At 34.5% G+C, this 18,341-nt stretch overlaps 1 protein-coding gene across 7 annotated transcripts in view; it reads left to right on the forward strand.

Annotated features, from left to right (window-relative positions):
- The window catches only part of MAK (male germ cell associated kinase), a 78,575-nt gene that overhangs the window by 37,210 nt on the left and 23,024 nt on the right, over positions 1 to 18,341 (forward strand). For all 7 annotated transcript variants that reach the window (XM_078153611.1, XM_021009879.2, XM_021009883.2 and 4 more), the window contains 3 exons: positions 1,170 to 1,475; positions 7,064 to 7,236; positions 11,622 to 11,767. In XM_078153611.1, the coding sequence (XP_078009737.1) occupies positions 1,170 to 1,475; positions 7,064 to 7,236; positions 11,622 to 11,767 (625 nt within the window). The remainder of the gene's footprint in view (positions 1 to 1,169; positions 1,476 to 7,063; positions 7,237 to 11,621; positions 11,768 to 18,341) is intronic.

Consider the following 18,341-nt stretch of genomic DNA (forward strand, 5'->3'; position numbering starts at 1 on the left):
GAAAAGTTAAAGTGATGCAGGTCACACATTTTTCCAAACCACTCCCCAGTACTATTTATAAGTACCCCCAAAACAACTGTCAGCAATAGTTGTCAGTCTTCGTGGGCCTTGAGTCCTTAGTTCACTGACATAGAGAGCTAGGCTTAATTCCTCCCTTACCTGCCTTTGCTCTTCCTTCTCTGTTTCACTCCTGCCCCCACCCCTCCCTCCTAGCAAACCCTATCTACCAAGAAAGCAATGCTCTTTTTTTTCTATTTAGTAAACAGAAAGAGGAATGGTCACTTTGCTTCTGGTGAGGAAGGATTTAGGAATAGATTACTTCATTTCCTCCCTACCCATACATAACTTCATCTCCTCCCTATCCTGAATGACCTTACCATGATGTTTGAAAAGCCCTACTCCATAGAATCACAGGTCTATGGAACTTGCAAAGTATATTTTTAAAAATTATTAATTCTGTAATAATATATTTATGGCAAACACCAATTAACAATCAAAACATGGAGTAAATGTTCAACCCAGATTCATAAATTTGGATGGTCTATGTCTTTATTAGATAGAGCAAAACAAAATAACATTATACCATATTTGAAAAGTCAAACTTTTTTGATGTTTGCTGTTTCCCCTTCTGAATCTACCTGTATGCTACTACCTTTGGTCTTCTTTTTAAATTAGCAAAAATATTAATTGTTTTTATCAGTCTGCTTCTATTTTGTCCTACCAAAAACTTTATTATTTTAGTGCATCTCCATACTAAGTCAGTGTTGTATATTTGATATTAAACTCCTTACAGTTTTCAAATATTGGCAGTTATGATGCTTAAGATAATGAAAATTATGAATAACTATGAAACTGAATGTTACATAGACCATTCAGATCACAAGTTTCATAAACTGCAGTTAGGACTGATTTATTTTATCACCACTAAAAATGAGTATGTCACTAACCAGCATGTCTAATTTAAAGTAATAACAGGAAAGTTGGTCAATTTCAACAGCTACATATTAAGCTTTTTAAATATTTGTAGTTCTGGCTTTGTGATAAATGCTACATTTACAAGAGAGCTAACATATGTAAAATACTTTGCAAAGCTGAAAATGGTTTCTAAATGCTACCTATTGTTATTATCTTAATTTTTAATATATTTAATGTTTTCTATGTTTTTTCAGGCTTTGAAATATCCGTATTTTCAAGTTGGTCAAATATTAGGCCCTCCACCACAATACTTGGAACCAAAGCAACCTGTGAATAAACAACTTCAGCCAATAGAGCCAAAACAATCCTTTGTTGAATTAGAACTTAAAACTCCACCAGATGACCAGGCCCAGCCACATCCCCAGCAGAAAATTAGCCATCAGCCACTACAACCAGTTCAGTTGCCACAGAACTTGCCTACCCAGCAGCCTTCAAAACAACAGCCTCACCAAAAACATCAAGAACCGTTATTTCCGAGTATAATCAAAAACTCATCACCTGTAAGTAATTGGCGATAACAAAATGGAATTGTTTCACTAATGAGATTGTCAGGGCCTTGTTTTCAGACCTTTCAAAGAAACCTTAGAAAAATGTATGTCAGTTCTGTATTAAAGTACTTCTTCCCCAAAGGACAGTCTTGACAAATTTGTGGGTTTAAATATCCAAAAGGGAAAAAAATCCACTCTTCTGCCACTTAAATATGAAAGACAAAACAGAAACTCAATAATGGAAAGCAATTAACAACTAAACTCTATACATTTTTTAAAAACTAGTAATTGAGATGTAAATGGTTTCAAAATAAAAATTTTAAAGCATTCAGTTCTTGAGTGCTAATTTAAGTTCTTCAGAATTTTTCGTATCTATTTTATGTTGTTTCTAACTGTTAGTTGGCCTAAAGGGAGGATGTTTTCTGAATTAGATAATATGTAGCATTAAACTTCATTTTTAATGTCTTCCTTATGTACCCTTCTTCCTCTCCCCTAACTATATATTCCCAAAGGTTTGATCCTCAGTCTCCTTCCCACAGAGAGAAGAAAGATCTTTCCTGTAGTTTCAACTCTCACTTCAATGGATTACTTCAAAATTTTTATCTTCATCTCTTGTCTTTTTTATCCCAACCTTTTGCCTTGCATTTCCAGCTGCCTTCTGAACATACTCACTTAGATTTCCCTCATTTTTATCCAACTCAAAACATCTAAAATTAAATTCCTTATCTTCTCCTCAAGAGTAGCTCCCTCTCCCAGCTTCCATTTTTCCATTCATTTTACCATTTTTCTTAATTAGCTAGACTCAAAATGTTAGTTAACTTGTGAGTCCTTCCTCTCCCTCCTCTTCCATTTCTAATTGTTACTAAGTTCAATTGATTCTTCCTTTATGATATCATTCAAATTCATCCATTCCTTTCTAATTAAAGAATCCCAGATTCTCAAAGCTGGAAATAACTTCAAAGGCTGTCTTCTCTAGCCTATACCTGAACAAGAATCCCCACTTCTCTCTATCTGGAAAGTCATCATCCAGCCTTTCATGATGAGCAAGTGTGACCACCTGAGGCAGCTTATTCTGCTTTTATGTAGTTCTGATTATTATGAAGTATTCCCTTATATCAAGACTAAATGTGCAACTTCTTAGTTCATCTTTTGGAGGCCAAGTAGAATAAGGCTAATTATTCTTCATTTACTTGGAAGCAGCTGTCTTAATCCTGCAAGTCTTCTCTTCTCTGGGTTACACATTCCCAGTGTCTTCAATCTTTTTATAGAACATGATCTCAAGTCACTTCATCATCCTATTTGCAGTCCTCTGAACACACTCAGCTTATAAGTGTCCCTCCCAGAATGGAACATAACGGGTACAGTCTAATCAGGACAAAGTATAGTGGTATTATCACCCACCTACTCCTAGTTGCTATGTCATTTTTGATACAGCGTAAGATTGCATTAACTTTCTTGGCTGCTGATGCATTGTTGACTCATTAGACTTTCAGTCTACTACAAACTCCAGTCCTTTTTTCAGACAAGCTGTTACCCAACCCCACCTTCCTACTTTATTCTTGTAAAGTTGATTTTTGGAATCCAGAATTGAGAACTTATATTTATCTTATCTCATCCTTAAATTTCACCATCTTAGATTAGTCCCATACTCTTAACCTAACATCTTTTTGAATCCTGATGGTCATCCAGTGTGTTAGTTTCCCTCCCACCTTTGTGTCATTTGCAAATCTAATGAACATGCCAACTATGCCTTTATCCAGGTCATTGATAAAAATGTTATACCACCAAGGCAAGGTACACATCCTTAGCACGCTGCTCAGGGGCCCTTCTTCCAAGATGAGATCAAACCATTAATAACTGCTGTTTGGATTTAGCCATTCAACCAATTCCAAACCCACCTAACGATGCTATCATCTCACATTTCTTTATCATTTCCAAAAGAAACATGAGAGTTTGTAAAATGCTTTGCTGAAATCTAGGTAAACTACATCTGTGTGTAGCGTTTTCATCACTTCCTAGTCTATTAAACCTATCTAAAAAGGAAATCATTTAAATTTGGCATAACTGACTCTTTGTGATCACTCTTTTCTCTCCTGGCACATAATAAGGGCATAATCATTCTTGTTGACCGGTCACTTAGCAGTAATAATAATAGATTAATAGTGATGATGGTGATAGTGATGACAGTAGCTGAAATTTACGTAGAGCTTTAAGGTTTACAAGATACTCTACAAACCTCATTTCAGTTGAATTCACACGATTGTGCAATATGTGTTGTTATTATTAGCCCCTTTTACAAATGGGAAAACTAGAGTTTAGGGGGATGAAATGACTTACTCAGAAGTGATGTAGCCATTGGGCTGAGATGTGATGCAGCACACATTCTCATTCCAAGTTTTGTGGTCTTTCTCCTTCATTGATTGGCCTTCGTGTTTAACGAGAGTTCCTTTAATAACATACTCTAGAATTTTGCCAGAAATGAGGGTCAGGCTCATTGGCATAAAATTAGCACAGTCTGTTTTTTTTCCTTTTAAAAGCAAGTCAGCACATTTTCTTTCTCTTCTGCATTTCCCATATTTTCTTTGATCTCTCAGAGATCACTGATATTGAATTAGCCATCATGCCTGCTAGTTCTTTCATCCCCTAAAGATGTAGTTCATCTAGGCCAAGAACCATAGATTCCCCTTCACTGGAGATCTTCAAGCAACGCCAGTTGACTGCCTGTCAAGTGTATTGTAGAAAGAATTCTTGTTGTTCAAGTACAGATAGCAGTTAAATGATCTCTTGCTGTTTGCTTATTTATCTTAAGTTTTATCTACCATCTAGTTATTTGTGTTCCATCTTTTACATACCAAAGTTCTTTCTACTTGGCAGAGAAAATAAAGTATGAGTTGAGCAGCTCTGCCTTCTCTGTGTTGTTAGTTATCATTTCCTCATCTACTCCAAGTAGCATCCACCCCAATTTCCCTTATATGACTAAAAACCTAATTTTTATTGTTCTTCACCTTCCTCACCAGCCTCACCTCATTCAGTTTCAGTGCTCTTAATGCTATTCTTAAATAATTATATTGTTTCTTAATTTATTCATATTTACCTTCCTTTGCATTCATATTCTTCATGTGTCTTTTAAAAATATAAATTAATTAATGAGTTGTTTGTATATCCATATCAGTCTTAAATGACTTTGCCTGTTATTCTTCATTGGAATTGTTTTTCTTTGTAGCTTCAGAATTAAATTTTGAGGGTCCACTTTCTCGTTACTTCTTGTATAGAATTTTGCTCCCTGGGATCCTAACTATTATTTGAATCCTTTGAGATCACCAAAATCTAGGCTGCATATCAGATCATTCCTGATTTTTCTTACTTTTCTATCAGAAATTCTAATCTAATATACTTTCATTTATTTATTTATTTTAGGCAGTTGGGGTTAAGTGACTTGCCCAGGGTCACACACCTAGTAAGTGTCAAGTGTTTGGTCTGAGGGCAGATTTGAACTCAGGTCCTCCTGACTTCAGGGTTGGTGCTCTATCCATTACGCCAACAAGCTGCCCCTCTATCACAAATTCTAAATGAAGTTCTCATTTACTACCAGGGTTCTGCTCATTTCTACCCCAGCAACCAGTTCCTTCTTTTTGGTGAGAATCAAATACAAAAAATTCTTCTATCTTTTGAGGGGAAAAAAAATTACTATTTAGTCAAGTCAAGAAATGATTAGATGCTCTGCCTTTGGCAGTGAGAGATCTTTTGCAGTTTGTTTGGGTGATTGAAGTCCCCCATTACTACTATTCCATATTCTCATCCCAGGCTTTGGATCTGTTTCCTGAATTCCTCATCTGGTTCCACTTCCTCCTTACGTAGTGTGTATTATTCTGTGAAGATGATATTGTTTCTGTATATGTCTGTTTTGATCTTCATCCAAATGCTCTCTACCATGCTTCCCCCTCCCTATTTCCTAGATTTCTTATTCTTAGTATATCTTCTTTTATGTAATGTTGTAATGCTGCTGTTTGACGGAAATTAAATTTTATGTCATAATCTTATACTGTATTCCATAGGAAGCCTCAAAGGTATATGTGACATAAATATGAAAAAGTACACCAAAAAGGAAGGAGAACTGAAGGACATATCTTTCAGATTTATGAGAGATAGAGATTGTTAAAGGCCAAGTAGACAATTTCAGTTACAAAAAAATTTAGAAGATTTTGTATTGATAGAAGTACAAATAACCCATATTCTTGGGGGGAGGGTGAACTTTTACATCACATATATCTGATAAAAATCTGTCATCTAAGATATATAAGGAATTGATACAAATACATTTAACTTAAAAATACTCCCCAGTAAATAAATGGTGAAAGGATGGGAACAAAAAGTTTTCAAAAGAATTGCACATTGTTAACAATTATATGGAAAAAGTGGTCTAAATCACTAATAAAAAAAATGAAAATAAAACAATTCTGAAGTTTCACTTAGGACCCAACAGATTGGCAATATGATTTTTTAAAAAGTAATTGTTGGAGGGGCAGTGGTGGAACAGGCCCACTAACACACTGTTGGTGAATCAGTAAATTAGTCCAATCATTCTGAAAAATAATTTGGAATGATGTAAGAAAAACCACTAAAATGTACATATCTTTTGACCCAGTAATCCCATTCCTGAGCATTTATCAATCCAGGTAGTCAGTGACAGAAAGAATGTTCCTATGTGTAGTGAAATGTAGTATAGGGTTGTTGATCATTTGCATTTTTACTTTTGAAAAGTGTTTATGTCTTTTGACCACTTATATGTTGGAGAATGGTTCTTCCAACTCATGTGTTTTCTCACATGGCTACTCCTAACTGGAATGTCCATTTCCATTTCTTTGTGTACTATTCATCTTTTGAAGTAGTGCAAAGCCGACCTCTTCCATGTAATCTTTTCCAGTTATTCCAGATCAGAGAGAGCTTTCTTTTTTCTTAATTCCTATAAGACTTACTGTCTACAGTCTAGACATAGGTTCCCAAAGTGGAAGATACCACCCCTGGCTAGCACTGGAACAATCAGGGGAGGGGAGCCGGTAGTAGCCTTGGGTACAGTTGTGGGGCATTGAATAAAAATAAGGGTTAACCTGACCTAACCCCAGGGGAGCGCTGAGTAATTTATTTTTAAAGAGAGCAGTAGGCCAAATGAATTTGGAAACCACTCTACATAATTTAGTCTTTATTTTGTTGCCTGTTATTATTAAATAATCTTTCATGAATTATTTCTTACCTCAACTAGATTGTAAGTTAATTGAGGGCAAGTACCCTTAGTGTCCAACACAGTATCTTGCAAATAATAAGTGTTCAATAAACATTTGTTAATCATAAAAGGCAAGTGTGATGTATTAAGAGTATGATAACTAGAGTCAAGAGAACTGAGGTCACATTCCCACTCCAGCACTCAGACTGAGCCTCAGTTTCTTCACCTTGATATGGAAATAATAAAATTTTAACTACTTTAACTACCTCATAGGATGATTATGAGGAAAATGCTTTGTAAATCTAAAGGACTATATAAATATGAAGTAATTATGACTGATTTGTTGTTTTTGTTTTTGTTTTTTTTTTTTTAACCACAGAAGCACAATGTTGCAGTGGGTCATAAAAATGGTAGAAGGCGTTGGGGTCAGACTGTGCTCAAAACTGGAGATAGCTGGGAAGATATTGACGACTTTGATTTTGGAGTCTCACATTCCAAGAAGCCCAGCATCTCTGTTCCAAAAGAAAAGAAGAAAAAGGATTTGGCATTTAGGTAAGGCTTCCATTGCAACAAGTGAAGGTTATTTTAGCTCATGGCAACTTTATTATAAGAAAAGATTCTTGGAGATTGTTTCTTTTCTCTTCTTATCTCCCATATCCAGGCATTAAATTCTATTGATTCTTCAGTTAATTTTGGTTGATTAAAAAATGGCAGTTATTTTCACTTGTTTTTTTTCCAAACCATTTCATTGTGTTTCATAGTGGACAGGAATCTTTACTTCTACCACACTGTGCCATTTAAAAAAAAAAGTATTGTTGATGATAACTGTTATGTGGTAGTTTTTGTTTTGTTAAAGTTGTTATATAATGAATTTAAGCTATGTGTAGTATAGGATTTATAGCTGATTTTTTTTATAAACCTTTAAAAGATATTCTAAATTAGGCTCTGTGATTGACAAAATATATAACATATGTTATGGCCCATTTGCTGAAAAATACCTCTTTACAGTGGGTATGACTATTAGCAAATGAGCAGGTGAGCCCTACCCCAGCGTGATGTTAGAGTTTTACTTTGTTGATGAAAAAACAGATTAGAAACCTTTTGGAAGTTTTTATAACTTTTGCTGAAAATTTTTTTAGAGTTTAGTCTTTGATTTTTTTTTTCATAACTGACAAATTAGGTGAAGGACACTCTGGGTGGAGTGAAAGAGGGGTTAAATATTGTTAAGAGTTATGAAAAGGTATTTACTTTGGTAAATTTATTTTTAATTTTTTTTTCTTCTAGGTACTCAAGAGAAGGCAGTGAGACAAGGGATGATACAAATTAGGGAAGCTTGTCTAACAGCTATTTGCCATCATGTAGTGTATGGGCTGCTACCTTGAAAACCTAAGATTGCCCAGTTTGAATCCTGGTTTGCCATGGTTTTGGCTTTTTAAAAATATATACACTTATGTATATAAATCTTAATTCACAGAGAATGCTGACTGTGATGTTTGCTTTTTTTAATGTCTTTTTGTTTTTTAGTATTCTCAGTTTGGGATGAGAAAATTCAGTAAAGGTGAAAGTGTGCTAACCAGAGTTGAGATCAAGGCAGTTTTTAAGTAGATAATGTGTTTATCTCTCACTTACATACATACAAGTTCAAATGTCTCCCTCCTCCCAAAAGAAAGTTCAGGCACCTACTGAGAGGTTCATTTTATGTTTGAATTGTATTTTCAACAAACTGTAGGAATTTTAAAAAAACCTACACAGTTCTCATTCTAATTGAAAATTTATTAAATTTCCCTTGGGGGAGGGGTGAGGAATGGGGAACAAGGTAAAGAGAATGGAGAAATAGTACAATTCTTCCCAAACCAGGATTTGAAATAACTTAGATTTTAAAGGTGGTAGTCCATGCACTACACTATGGTAAAGTGAGAATGGATAAACTTCCCTAATTTATATCACAATTCCTGCTCCTTATTCCCTTCCCCTCACTAATCCCGCCCCCCCAATCAGAAACAAGAACAAAAGGTTTAACATGATTCTCTTAATTGTTTGATATGTGTATACCTTGTGAGATTGACATTGCAAATTCCTTGAAAGCAAGAACCATGCTTCATGCTCCTTTAGAAAATCCCACTGTGTTTTGTAGATTTCTAGGTACATGGCCAATATTCAGATAAATACATATTGAATATCACATATTCATTACAAAATATTTTAAAGAGTTATCCCATTTGATATCCTTATGAGAACCCTGGAGGAAGTGGTGTGAGTTTATTATCTTCCTTTTGTAGAAGATGAAACAAAGGCTCAGATGAATGATTTACTCAGAATTATATAACTGGCAAATAATAGAACTAAGATTCAACCCCAGGTTATCTGATTCTAATTTAATTGAATATATTTTTTTCATATTCACAGTACCCTCTATAAACTTGTTCATAAAGAGATTCTAGACAGTAATAAAGGCCCCAAAATAATCAAAAAGTTTATAATGATGAGAATAATTCATTCAACAAAAATATATTGAGAATCTACTGATTACAAAGCACTGTGCTAAGTGCTGCAGCTCATGTAAAGATGAAAAAGGCATAGTTTCTGTCCTCAAGGATCTTACAATCAAATAGTCATAAATACATGAAATCAAATTACTTTAAAATAATGTATTGGTACCATAATAGAGATAAAAGTGCTTAAGAGAGTTCAGAGGAGAGAGACATTACCCCTGGCTAAGGAGTAGGGAGAGATCAGGGAAGGTTTCATGAAGGAAGGTGACAGTTAATATGGCCCTTGGTTAATGGGTATGATTCTTACAGGTCACTAAACTCAGATAGTAAGAGAACACCTAGCTCCTCCTGATGAATTCAGGCCTCTTAGCTGAGGTAAAATATATCCTAGGGTACTTACCAAATTGAAAGTTGTGATTGTTGTGCCACCATCAGTGGTGTTAGAAAGCTTATGGAAAAGAGATTGGAAAAGGGTAAAAGTGGTCTTGATTTTCAAAAAAGAGAAGTGGCCTAAACAATAGTACAGTTAGGTGAATTTAGAACTGATTAAATGCTCATTCTCAAGGAAGACTCCAGTAAGAGTGCATCAAGGCTATTGGATAAAGGAGCAGAGGACGTGATTATCAAATTGCAGATGACAGAAATCTGTGAGGAAGAAAACACACTGTATGACAAAATCAGGATTCAGAAAGATACAACAGTGGGCTGAAGCTAGTAAAATGAAATTAAATAGCAGGATATGTCAAAATCTTACACTTGGGCTATAAAAATCAACTTCACAACTATAAGATGTAGAAGTATGGGTAACAGTAGTTTTCTAAAAAAGATCTGGGGATGTTAGTGGGGTACGAGCTTAACTTGGGTCAATAGTATGACAGGACAGTCAAGAAAGCTGATTGACTCTTGGACTTCATTAAGAGTAGCTCAGCTTCTAGCAGTAATGAGAGGGGATAGTCCCACTGTCCTGCCCAGACCACCTCTGCATTTTTATGTTTAGTTTGGCACACCATACATATTTTATGAAGGGCATTGATAAGATGGCAAAAAGTATCCAGGGATGGTAAATGGCCTTGAAGTCATACAAATACTAAAACAAATATATAAGAAAAGAAAAAGAAACATATCATAAACAAATATAAAATAAGAAAAGAAAAAAATACCACGTGCACAGCAGAAAATAGGAGAGGATTCAGAATATATAGCAATAACGTTTATTTCAAGAAAGCCTATATATTAAATACTGTGTATTATGTTGATAGCTGTCCATCTTTTCTTTGCTTCCTTGTAGGTTTTTTGTTCTCTGCTATATATTTTTTACTTTTTCCCTCCTTTCTCCTCCCTTCTACCCCCCCACTACAATTAAGCATGGATATATTTATATAGATATTGATATGTACATACACATATACATATATACACATACATACATACATACATACAAATATACATACTTTCCATAAGAGATTCTACTCCTGATCTTTGTGCATATCTCTTTTTTCTTAACCCTCCTATTTCCTCAACTTCTACCCACTACCTTGCCCTTCTATTACTTAAACTATCCCACCCCCAGTGATCCCTTCCTTATCCTCCCATTCCCTTAAGTCTGAATACCCTTTTATACACCCCTTTGATCTATTGCTTTTCTTCCACCCACTACCTTGCCCTCCTATTACTTAATCTACCCCCTCACAACAATCCTTCCCTTATCCTTCCCTTCCCATAAATCAAAACACCCTTTTGTAACTTGCCGATCATGCCAATGATTATTATAGCCAACTAATTAGCCAACAGTCACCAGTCCTCTAGTCTGGTGATAACTTCATTCCCTAAGCTAACACGTTCCCGCTGAGTTACACAATGTTTATAGAGCAGTTCAGGAGTGAGCTGACAACCAGAATTTGGGGAGGAAAATGTATGCACACACTTTTAAGTTTAATTTTTATTATCACTTACTTAACTCTAAACAATCAAATAAGCCCTGATTTGTAGCAGATATCTGGGAGTATAATAAGTGTGTTATCTGAAGTTCACACTAAAAATGTAACAAGTAGCTTTAAGCCAGAGCTAACTGCTAGCACACCATGATTGACTTACCTTCCTACTATCTTCAGACTGATTATAAACCTATAAAACTATTAAATTAAGAAAACTTCATTTTTCTGAAAGATTAGAACACCATTTGTAGTAACTAACTAAGCAGTTAGTCTATTTAACCAATTAGTTACTGTCACCTGATGTAATACAGTATGAAATGATCTTCTCTTCACCATACTATAAATTGAAGAGCAAGGTTAACACCTAATTGATGCTAGTACCAAACAATATTTCTGTTAAAGAAAACTTAGGGGAAACATTAGCTGTTCTAAAAGGATTTATGAAGAGTAAGTAAGAAAACACCATTTTTGTTTTGTATACTCTGATACTATTTTGTATATTTACTTTCAGTGTACCAGAACCCATACGCTCAAGCTCCAGTAAGTCAGGAGGGGAAAACAGGAGTTTGCCTGCTGCTGTCTTAAAAAATGACCCTGAGTTTTCATCCAGTTCAGCTGCCAAACAGTACTACTTGAGACAATCAAGATATCTTCCAGGTAAGTAAAGACTACACTAGATGACTTGGATAGTTTTTATGAAAGGCACATTCAAAAAAGAATTATCTGTGTGTGTATGTATTTATACTAGAATGTTTGTATCCATTTTATTTAAAAATTCTAATTTGGACTAATACATGTATATGTGTGTGTGTGTGTGCATACATATACACATATATATACTAAATTCCTCATTTCTCTATATGACAAATTTTGAATCCTAGGCAATATTTGCCCTGCCATTCAGCACATTTAGAATCATAGAATCATAGAAATTTAGATCTGAAATGAACCTTGAATATCAGCCCCCTCACTTTACAGATAAGACCTAGAGAGGTGAATTAATTTATCTAAGTTCACTCATTTATCAGTTCTCCTGGGCCTCTTCTGCCATTAGTTGATGTATACTAAAGAACATTAAAGACCAGTATGATGGAGGAAACTAAAACAAGGGAGAAAAGGTTTTGAGGCAAAAACAAGTAGGGGACCAACAGGTGAGCTTAGGGAAAGGGTTAACATAGGGAAAGAAAAGAAATTGCAAGTAGCAGTAGCCTGTTTGTCTTCAGTAGCCTAAAAATGCAACCAATTTTGTTATCATGATAAAGGAACACAAGATTATATACTGTTAGGGCCCAAACTAAGCAGGAAAATTAAACACATTCTGAAGCCATATGTATAATTTTTATATTATCTGTAAATGTGAATCATTCATTGCCCACTCCTTCCAGTTAACTGAACCTCAACTATGATTATGGTGAAAGAAAATTTTCCTAAAACAATACTTTCTAAAACAATTATATTTACTAAATTCCATATTTTATTTTAATTATTACAGATAAGTCATAATTTATGTTAGCTACAGATATAGATATTACCAAGTGTGTAATTAACACTTTTGGTATCTGGGAAAAGCACAAAATCTGCCCACAAATCTACTTTGTAATTCAAGATGTGAAATAATACAAGAAGTAGAAAAACAAATTTAGTTGAATGGGAGAAGGAAATTAGTTACTATAGTAGTTTCTGCTCTGCTAAAGGAGAGCATATGTTAAATTTCATGCCCTCTAAATTTTAGTGCCTTGGAACTAAGCCCAAGTTGTCCCACCCTAATAATGGCTTTGATTTTGCCATTTTAGTTTCAAAGTTGAGCCCTAATTTGAATAAGCATTCATACATATAATCGACTAAGTGCAGACTTAAATAAATAAAAAATTTTCAAACTTAGAGCAAGAAAACTTGAAGCAATTACCATTGTATCAACTATGAATTTCATGGATGGTCTTTTTGATGTGAAGATAATCCAATACTGGAGCTACAAAAACACCTGAAGCTCCACCATCAATATCCTTGCCTATTTTAGCTGTTCTTTGGTTACTGCTTTCATCAGACAATATTCTTTAGACATAATTCTGCCCTTTCATATGCCAGGTAGAAAATTTTTTTCTACTTGAAGTTCCATAGTGGTGGGCAAATGTTACATATCAGTAAATTTCCTTTAGTGGATATTTCTATCATTTAATGGACTATTCACACATTGCCCCAATAGCTGGCCATAAAAATTGTTTCCAGATCCTAGTATTCTTCATTAATGAAAAGTGACCATCACAATGAAACTGTTACTTAAAATTGAGAATTGAGGCTAATGCCAAAGGCATTCTGAGAAAGTAGTAAATAATTAATAATTTGAATATCAGTTTGTTTGGTCTTCACAGCAAGAGGTAGTTATCGAAAGCTAAATATGAGCCCCAGTCAGTGACTCTATCTACCATCTACATATCCTTTTCTCCCTTACTCTAGAGCCCTTGAAAGCTCCTTATGAGGTTGTGGCTGGGCCCTTTTGGGCCCTAAGGGATTCCGGTGATGGGGATGGGGGAAGGCATTGGAGGGAGAGGGAAAGAGGGAGAAATTTTCCTCTCATTTGTGGATCCTTTGATGCTTTATGTATTTGCTTGCTTCAGAGAGGATAGCTGTTTTTTACAGTCTGTTCGAGCAGACATGACTCATAGAGAGAGAGAGAGTAGTTACTTTATGGGGAGATAGGAATGGTTTATAATTGGTGAGATGCAGGAAAAGGTCAGAGGCCCATTGTGCTACAACTAATATACTAGACTTCTGATGCTATCGTAATGTTCTGAGTACTAGTATATCCTTATATGATGGCGAAGAAATTTTAAATATGTGATGGTTATCATGTTGTATGCCAAGAATATATTCAAACAAGTTCTAGAAATGAAATTTTTGGGATTAAGAGGAACTATTGAACAATTTATTGACGAATGACCAGTGTCATAAGAAGTATGTGCATATACCACGTAACCAGCTCCTAGAACCAAATCCAGTTTCTATAATTGCCCCCTTGGAATGTTGTTTGTTTGGTTTTTTTCCCCTGAAAGTCACTAGTTTTTCTAAGTTAGTTTTTTAGGGTCCCTTCAGCCTTTAAGTTCTCAGCTCTTGTTAGAGAAGGTAACCCTACCTATGCCTAGAAATATTCCTCACAGTTTGGCTACTAAAATATGAATGGAATTTGGAATTTTTACACTGTTCTAAGGTTTTTGAATTCTAATAACAATAGTAATTTTTTCCTTTTCCAGACCACAAAGTAAATGAAAATTAGTTATCTGTTACTATAAAGTAATCATTTCATAATAAAAAGTATTTTGCCATAAATTAAAAGGCTAAAAATTCAGGAGGTATGTGAAATATAGATAAATCTCAATAATTTGGACTCTCTTAATTTGAAATATGTGGTAATTCAGACAGAGCTAAGCTGAAGTTTACGTTTGTTCTGATAATTGGAGGAAGGTGGATAGGAGAGAAAGGATGTAATAAGTAAATCAACAGGGTGATAAAATTTCAAGGAAAGTACCCCTATGGAAGAAGAGCTTAAACTATGAGTCAAGATAGATGAATTATAGCTTTGGCTCTATTTACTAACTAAATAACTTTGGGAAGTCACTAAACCTCTTTGGGCTTCAGTGTCCTCATCTGTGAATTGATGGGTTGGACTAAATGATCTATGAGACACTTTCCAGCTCTAAAATTCTATGATTTTGTTTAGCTGACTTTTTTTTCTTTAGAACTCATATATATCAGTTAACATGCTAAGATTATGCTTTTCTATTTATTAAAGAAGTCCCCAGTGACCTCACTTTGCCAACAGCCTACTGAGTTACAGTGTTTACTTGAAAATAATATAATTTTCTTACAGTTACACATTTTGAAAATATTTTGTACTTTATATTTCAGTACATTTCAGGTTGGTCTTTCCACTCAATTAGTCCAAATTAGTGAAGCTTTTGTGTATCATTAGGTAACCTTATTCTAGTAATTTGTTCATTCATGTTCAAAGGGAAAATAGATAATGCATCAATTATTATTAAGTCCTATCAAGAGAGATGTCATTATGTAGAGTATTGCTTTCTTCCCCAAAACTTAATTTTTGTAAAAAAAAGAATTTACCTTTATGTTTCAAAAAACATACTATTTTTAGTTGCCTTGAGGCTACAGATATATATATATATATATATATATATATATATATATATATATATATATATATACATATATGTATATATATATATATATATATATATACATATATGTATATATCTTTAAAGTCTGATACAAGGAGATTTTTCTTCTTTTTATGTTATTGAAATTTTTGGCAGGGATTTACACTATGCTCTAAAAGCTGTAGAAGGCTTTAGGGCTCAGCTGAGACAGACTTACCTCCTGCATCCTAAGTAATGTGATGAGACCCAAACTTAATTTTCTTTGGGAAAAAGAGACATAGAGAATTACCAAGAGTAATAGAAGAAATCTTGACCAAATTGTCATAAAGGTGAGGATTGACTATAACATCTACAGAATATATTTGCAGTCAATTTTTGTAATTAACTTGTCCACAAATTAACTGGATTAACTTCCCTAGGACAACGCACTCAAACTTGTTTGTACTAATTTTCGACCTTGGGAAGTAGCTCCCCATTTCCAAGAACCCCTGATTTTCTCCAAAGGTCCATTGAGGACAGCGGGTTTTACTGATGTCCTTGCAGTTCGGAAGCTTCCCTTCCTCCATAGCTGGCTGGCTACCTGAGTCCTCGAGGTCCTGGAGTACATAGATGGCCAAAATCTGTCTACATTTTGAAAAGAAATGACTTTTCTGCTGGAAAGAGTCAACAGTCTTACAAAACTATAGACATAGACATTAAATAAAGTGAGTTCTCTGTGAAACAAAGCAAACCATTGTATGGCTTCTTTTCTCCTCTTCTAAACATTGTCCTTTTTCCTCAGTCTTCACTGTGTTTTCAGCCAGATCATTTACTTTAATTTCTAACATTTTCCAAATTGTAATTTGTTTCCCCAAATTTTTTTCTACTTTTCTTCTTCTTTGTCTTCAACATGTTTTAAAGACCTAAAATAGTATATTTATTTTTTAAAAATAAGGATATACTAAATTCTCATTACATATTTTTAGCTAAATTTAACATTTCAATATAGTCGATTAATTCTGAAATAAGGAAGGCATCTGTTCTTATTCTTACCCTTTGTCCCCAGTCTCTTTCCTCCCTATTCTATTTCCTTCAAATCTTATTCCTTTTCTACTTCCTCTTCCTTTCCTTATTTTACCACATTAAAATGTTGTAAATGTGACTTTTTAATCCTTAATCCTCTTTTCTTTTCCCAATCATTTATTTCAGCAAAAAAGAAAAGAATGACCTGCATGGTCTATATTTTAACATGGTTAACATTCCCTTCTCCTTCCTCACTGACTTTTTTTTTTAGTGCAGGAGGGTAATAGAAAATATCTAAGGAAAAGACGAGAGATGCCCATGCTTTTAGGGCTAATCCCATAAAAGAAGCTTTTGGAAATAATGGAAAATATTGGAAAGAACACTGTGTTAGTAGTCAGGACCCTTGAGTTTTTAGACTGGTGTAGTTAGTTCTGGGTACCACATTTTAAAGGAGAGCCATAAACAAGTTGCACTGTCCAAAAGTGGTTGACACTAAAATTGTGAATCCTTCCTAGGATTGATTAAAAGAATTTTGGTGTTCGTTAGCCTACAGAAGACTTAGAAGGAACATGAACTTTGTCTTCAGTTAATTGAAAGGTTCTCTTGCAGAACAAAGATTAATCTTATTCTGTTTGGTCCCAGAAGGCCTGTTATGCAAAGGAAAGTTTACTAGGCTAAGTATTAAAGGACTAGAGCTTCAATCCTGCCTCTGCCACTTATGCCTGTGTTACCTCAGTAACTCACTTCACTTCTCTTGTCTCTGTTTCTTTATCTATAATATGAGGGACTTGAACTAGATGACCTCTAAGATCTCTTCCATATCTAAATCTATAACCTAACAGAAGTAGCTACAAGAATACAGATTTTAGCTCAGTATGAAAAGGATGCGTTAGAAAGCAATGAGTTCATGACACTGAAAGTGTTCAACAGAGGCTAGATTACCATTTTTCAGCAATACTATCATAGAGGACATTCATGCTTCAGATAAGGGGATGGATTAAGTGAATTCTGAGGTTCCTTCTAATTGCCAGCTATGTGACCTTAGGCAAGTCACTTTTCTGAATCTTGATTTCCCTCATCTAAAAGATAAAAGTTGGGCTAAATGATTTATAAGGACTCTTCTTCTAATTCTTTTGATTTTATATCTGTGAATTCCCTGAAACCTATTGTGAGCATACAATATTTCAAAGTGTAAATAAATACAGAGTAGGAATAGTAGGGTGCAACAAGTTACGTATATAAAAATAAAGAAGTGGAAATAAAAATCTCTAGAAAAGATATCTTAATTCAGTTCTGTGAAATTTCAATGGTGATAAAACCTTGTACTTGTTACACTATCCCAATATCCAGATAGTTATGGAAAATGTGCACATAAACTAGAACAATCCTGAATACAGTGCCCTTGATGTACAGAAAGTGGCATTTTAGGTCATTAGAGAAGAGCTTGGAGATTCTGCTGAGGACAATAAGCACCATGGTTTATTCTCTCTGAATTTGGAAAGGAGACTGCAGTGTTACAGAGAAGATTGATGATAATCATTTTTAAAATTTTTCCAACAGATCTTCTTTTACCTTAAAACCTCTATTCTATGTAGCATTTTAAAAAATTAGAAGTGATTTCTTTAGCTCATTTTAATTCAACTTTATAGAGTCAAAATATCACAATGACAATATCATTTAGAGTAACAATTCATGCACCCTTGGTTGACTTGCTTTTCTTTATAATAATAGCAGGTGTACCTTTCATTCATTTAATCCATAAATTCAACACTGCAAAAGGTATTTATAACACTGATGTTTTTTGAATCATAAAATACTTATTATAAAGTTTTTCTAATTCTCTATCTAACTGAAAATTAGTTATGCCTGACCAGTGTCTGGCTGGTGGGATAGAGCACTAGACCTAGAATCAGAAAGACCTGAGTACACATCCGGTCTCAGGATACTTACTAGCTGTTAGACCTGGGCAGGTCACTTATCCTCTGTTTGCCTCCATTTCTTTAAATGTAAAATGGGGATTATAATAGTACTTCCCTTTAAGGGTTGTTGTGAGGATCAAA

Source organism: Phascolarctos cinereus, unplaced genomic scaffold (assembly GCF_003287225.1).
Source record: "Phascolarctos cinereus isolate Bilbo 61053 unplaced genomic scaffold, phaCin_HiC Scaffold_4;HRSCAF=312, whole genome shotgun sequence".
Classification (NCBI taxonomy): Eukaryota; Metazoa; Chordata; class Mammalia; order Diprotodontia; family Phascolarctidae; genus Phascolarctos; species Phascolarctos cinereus.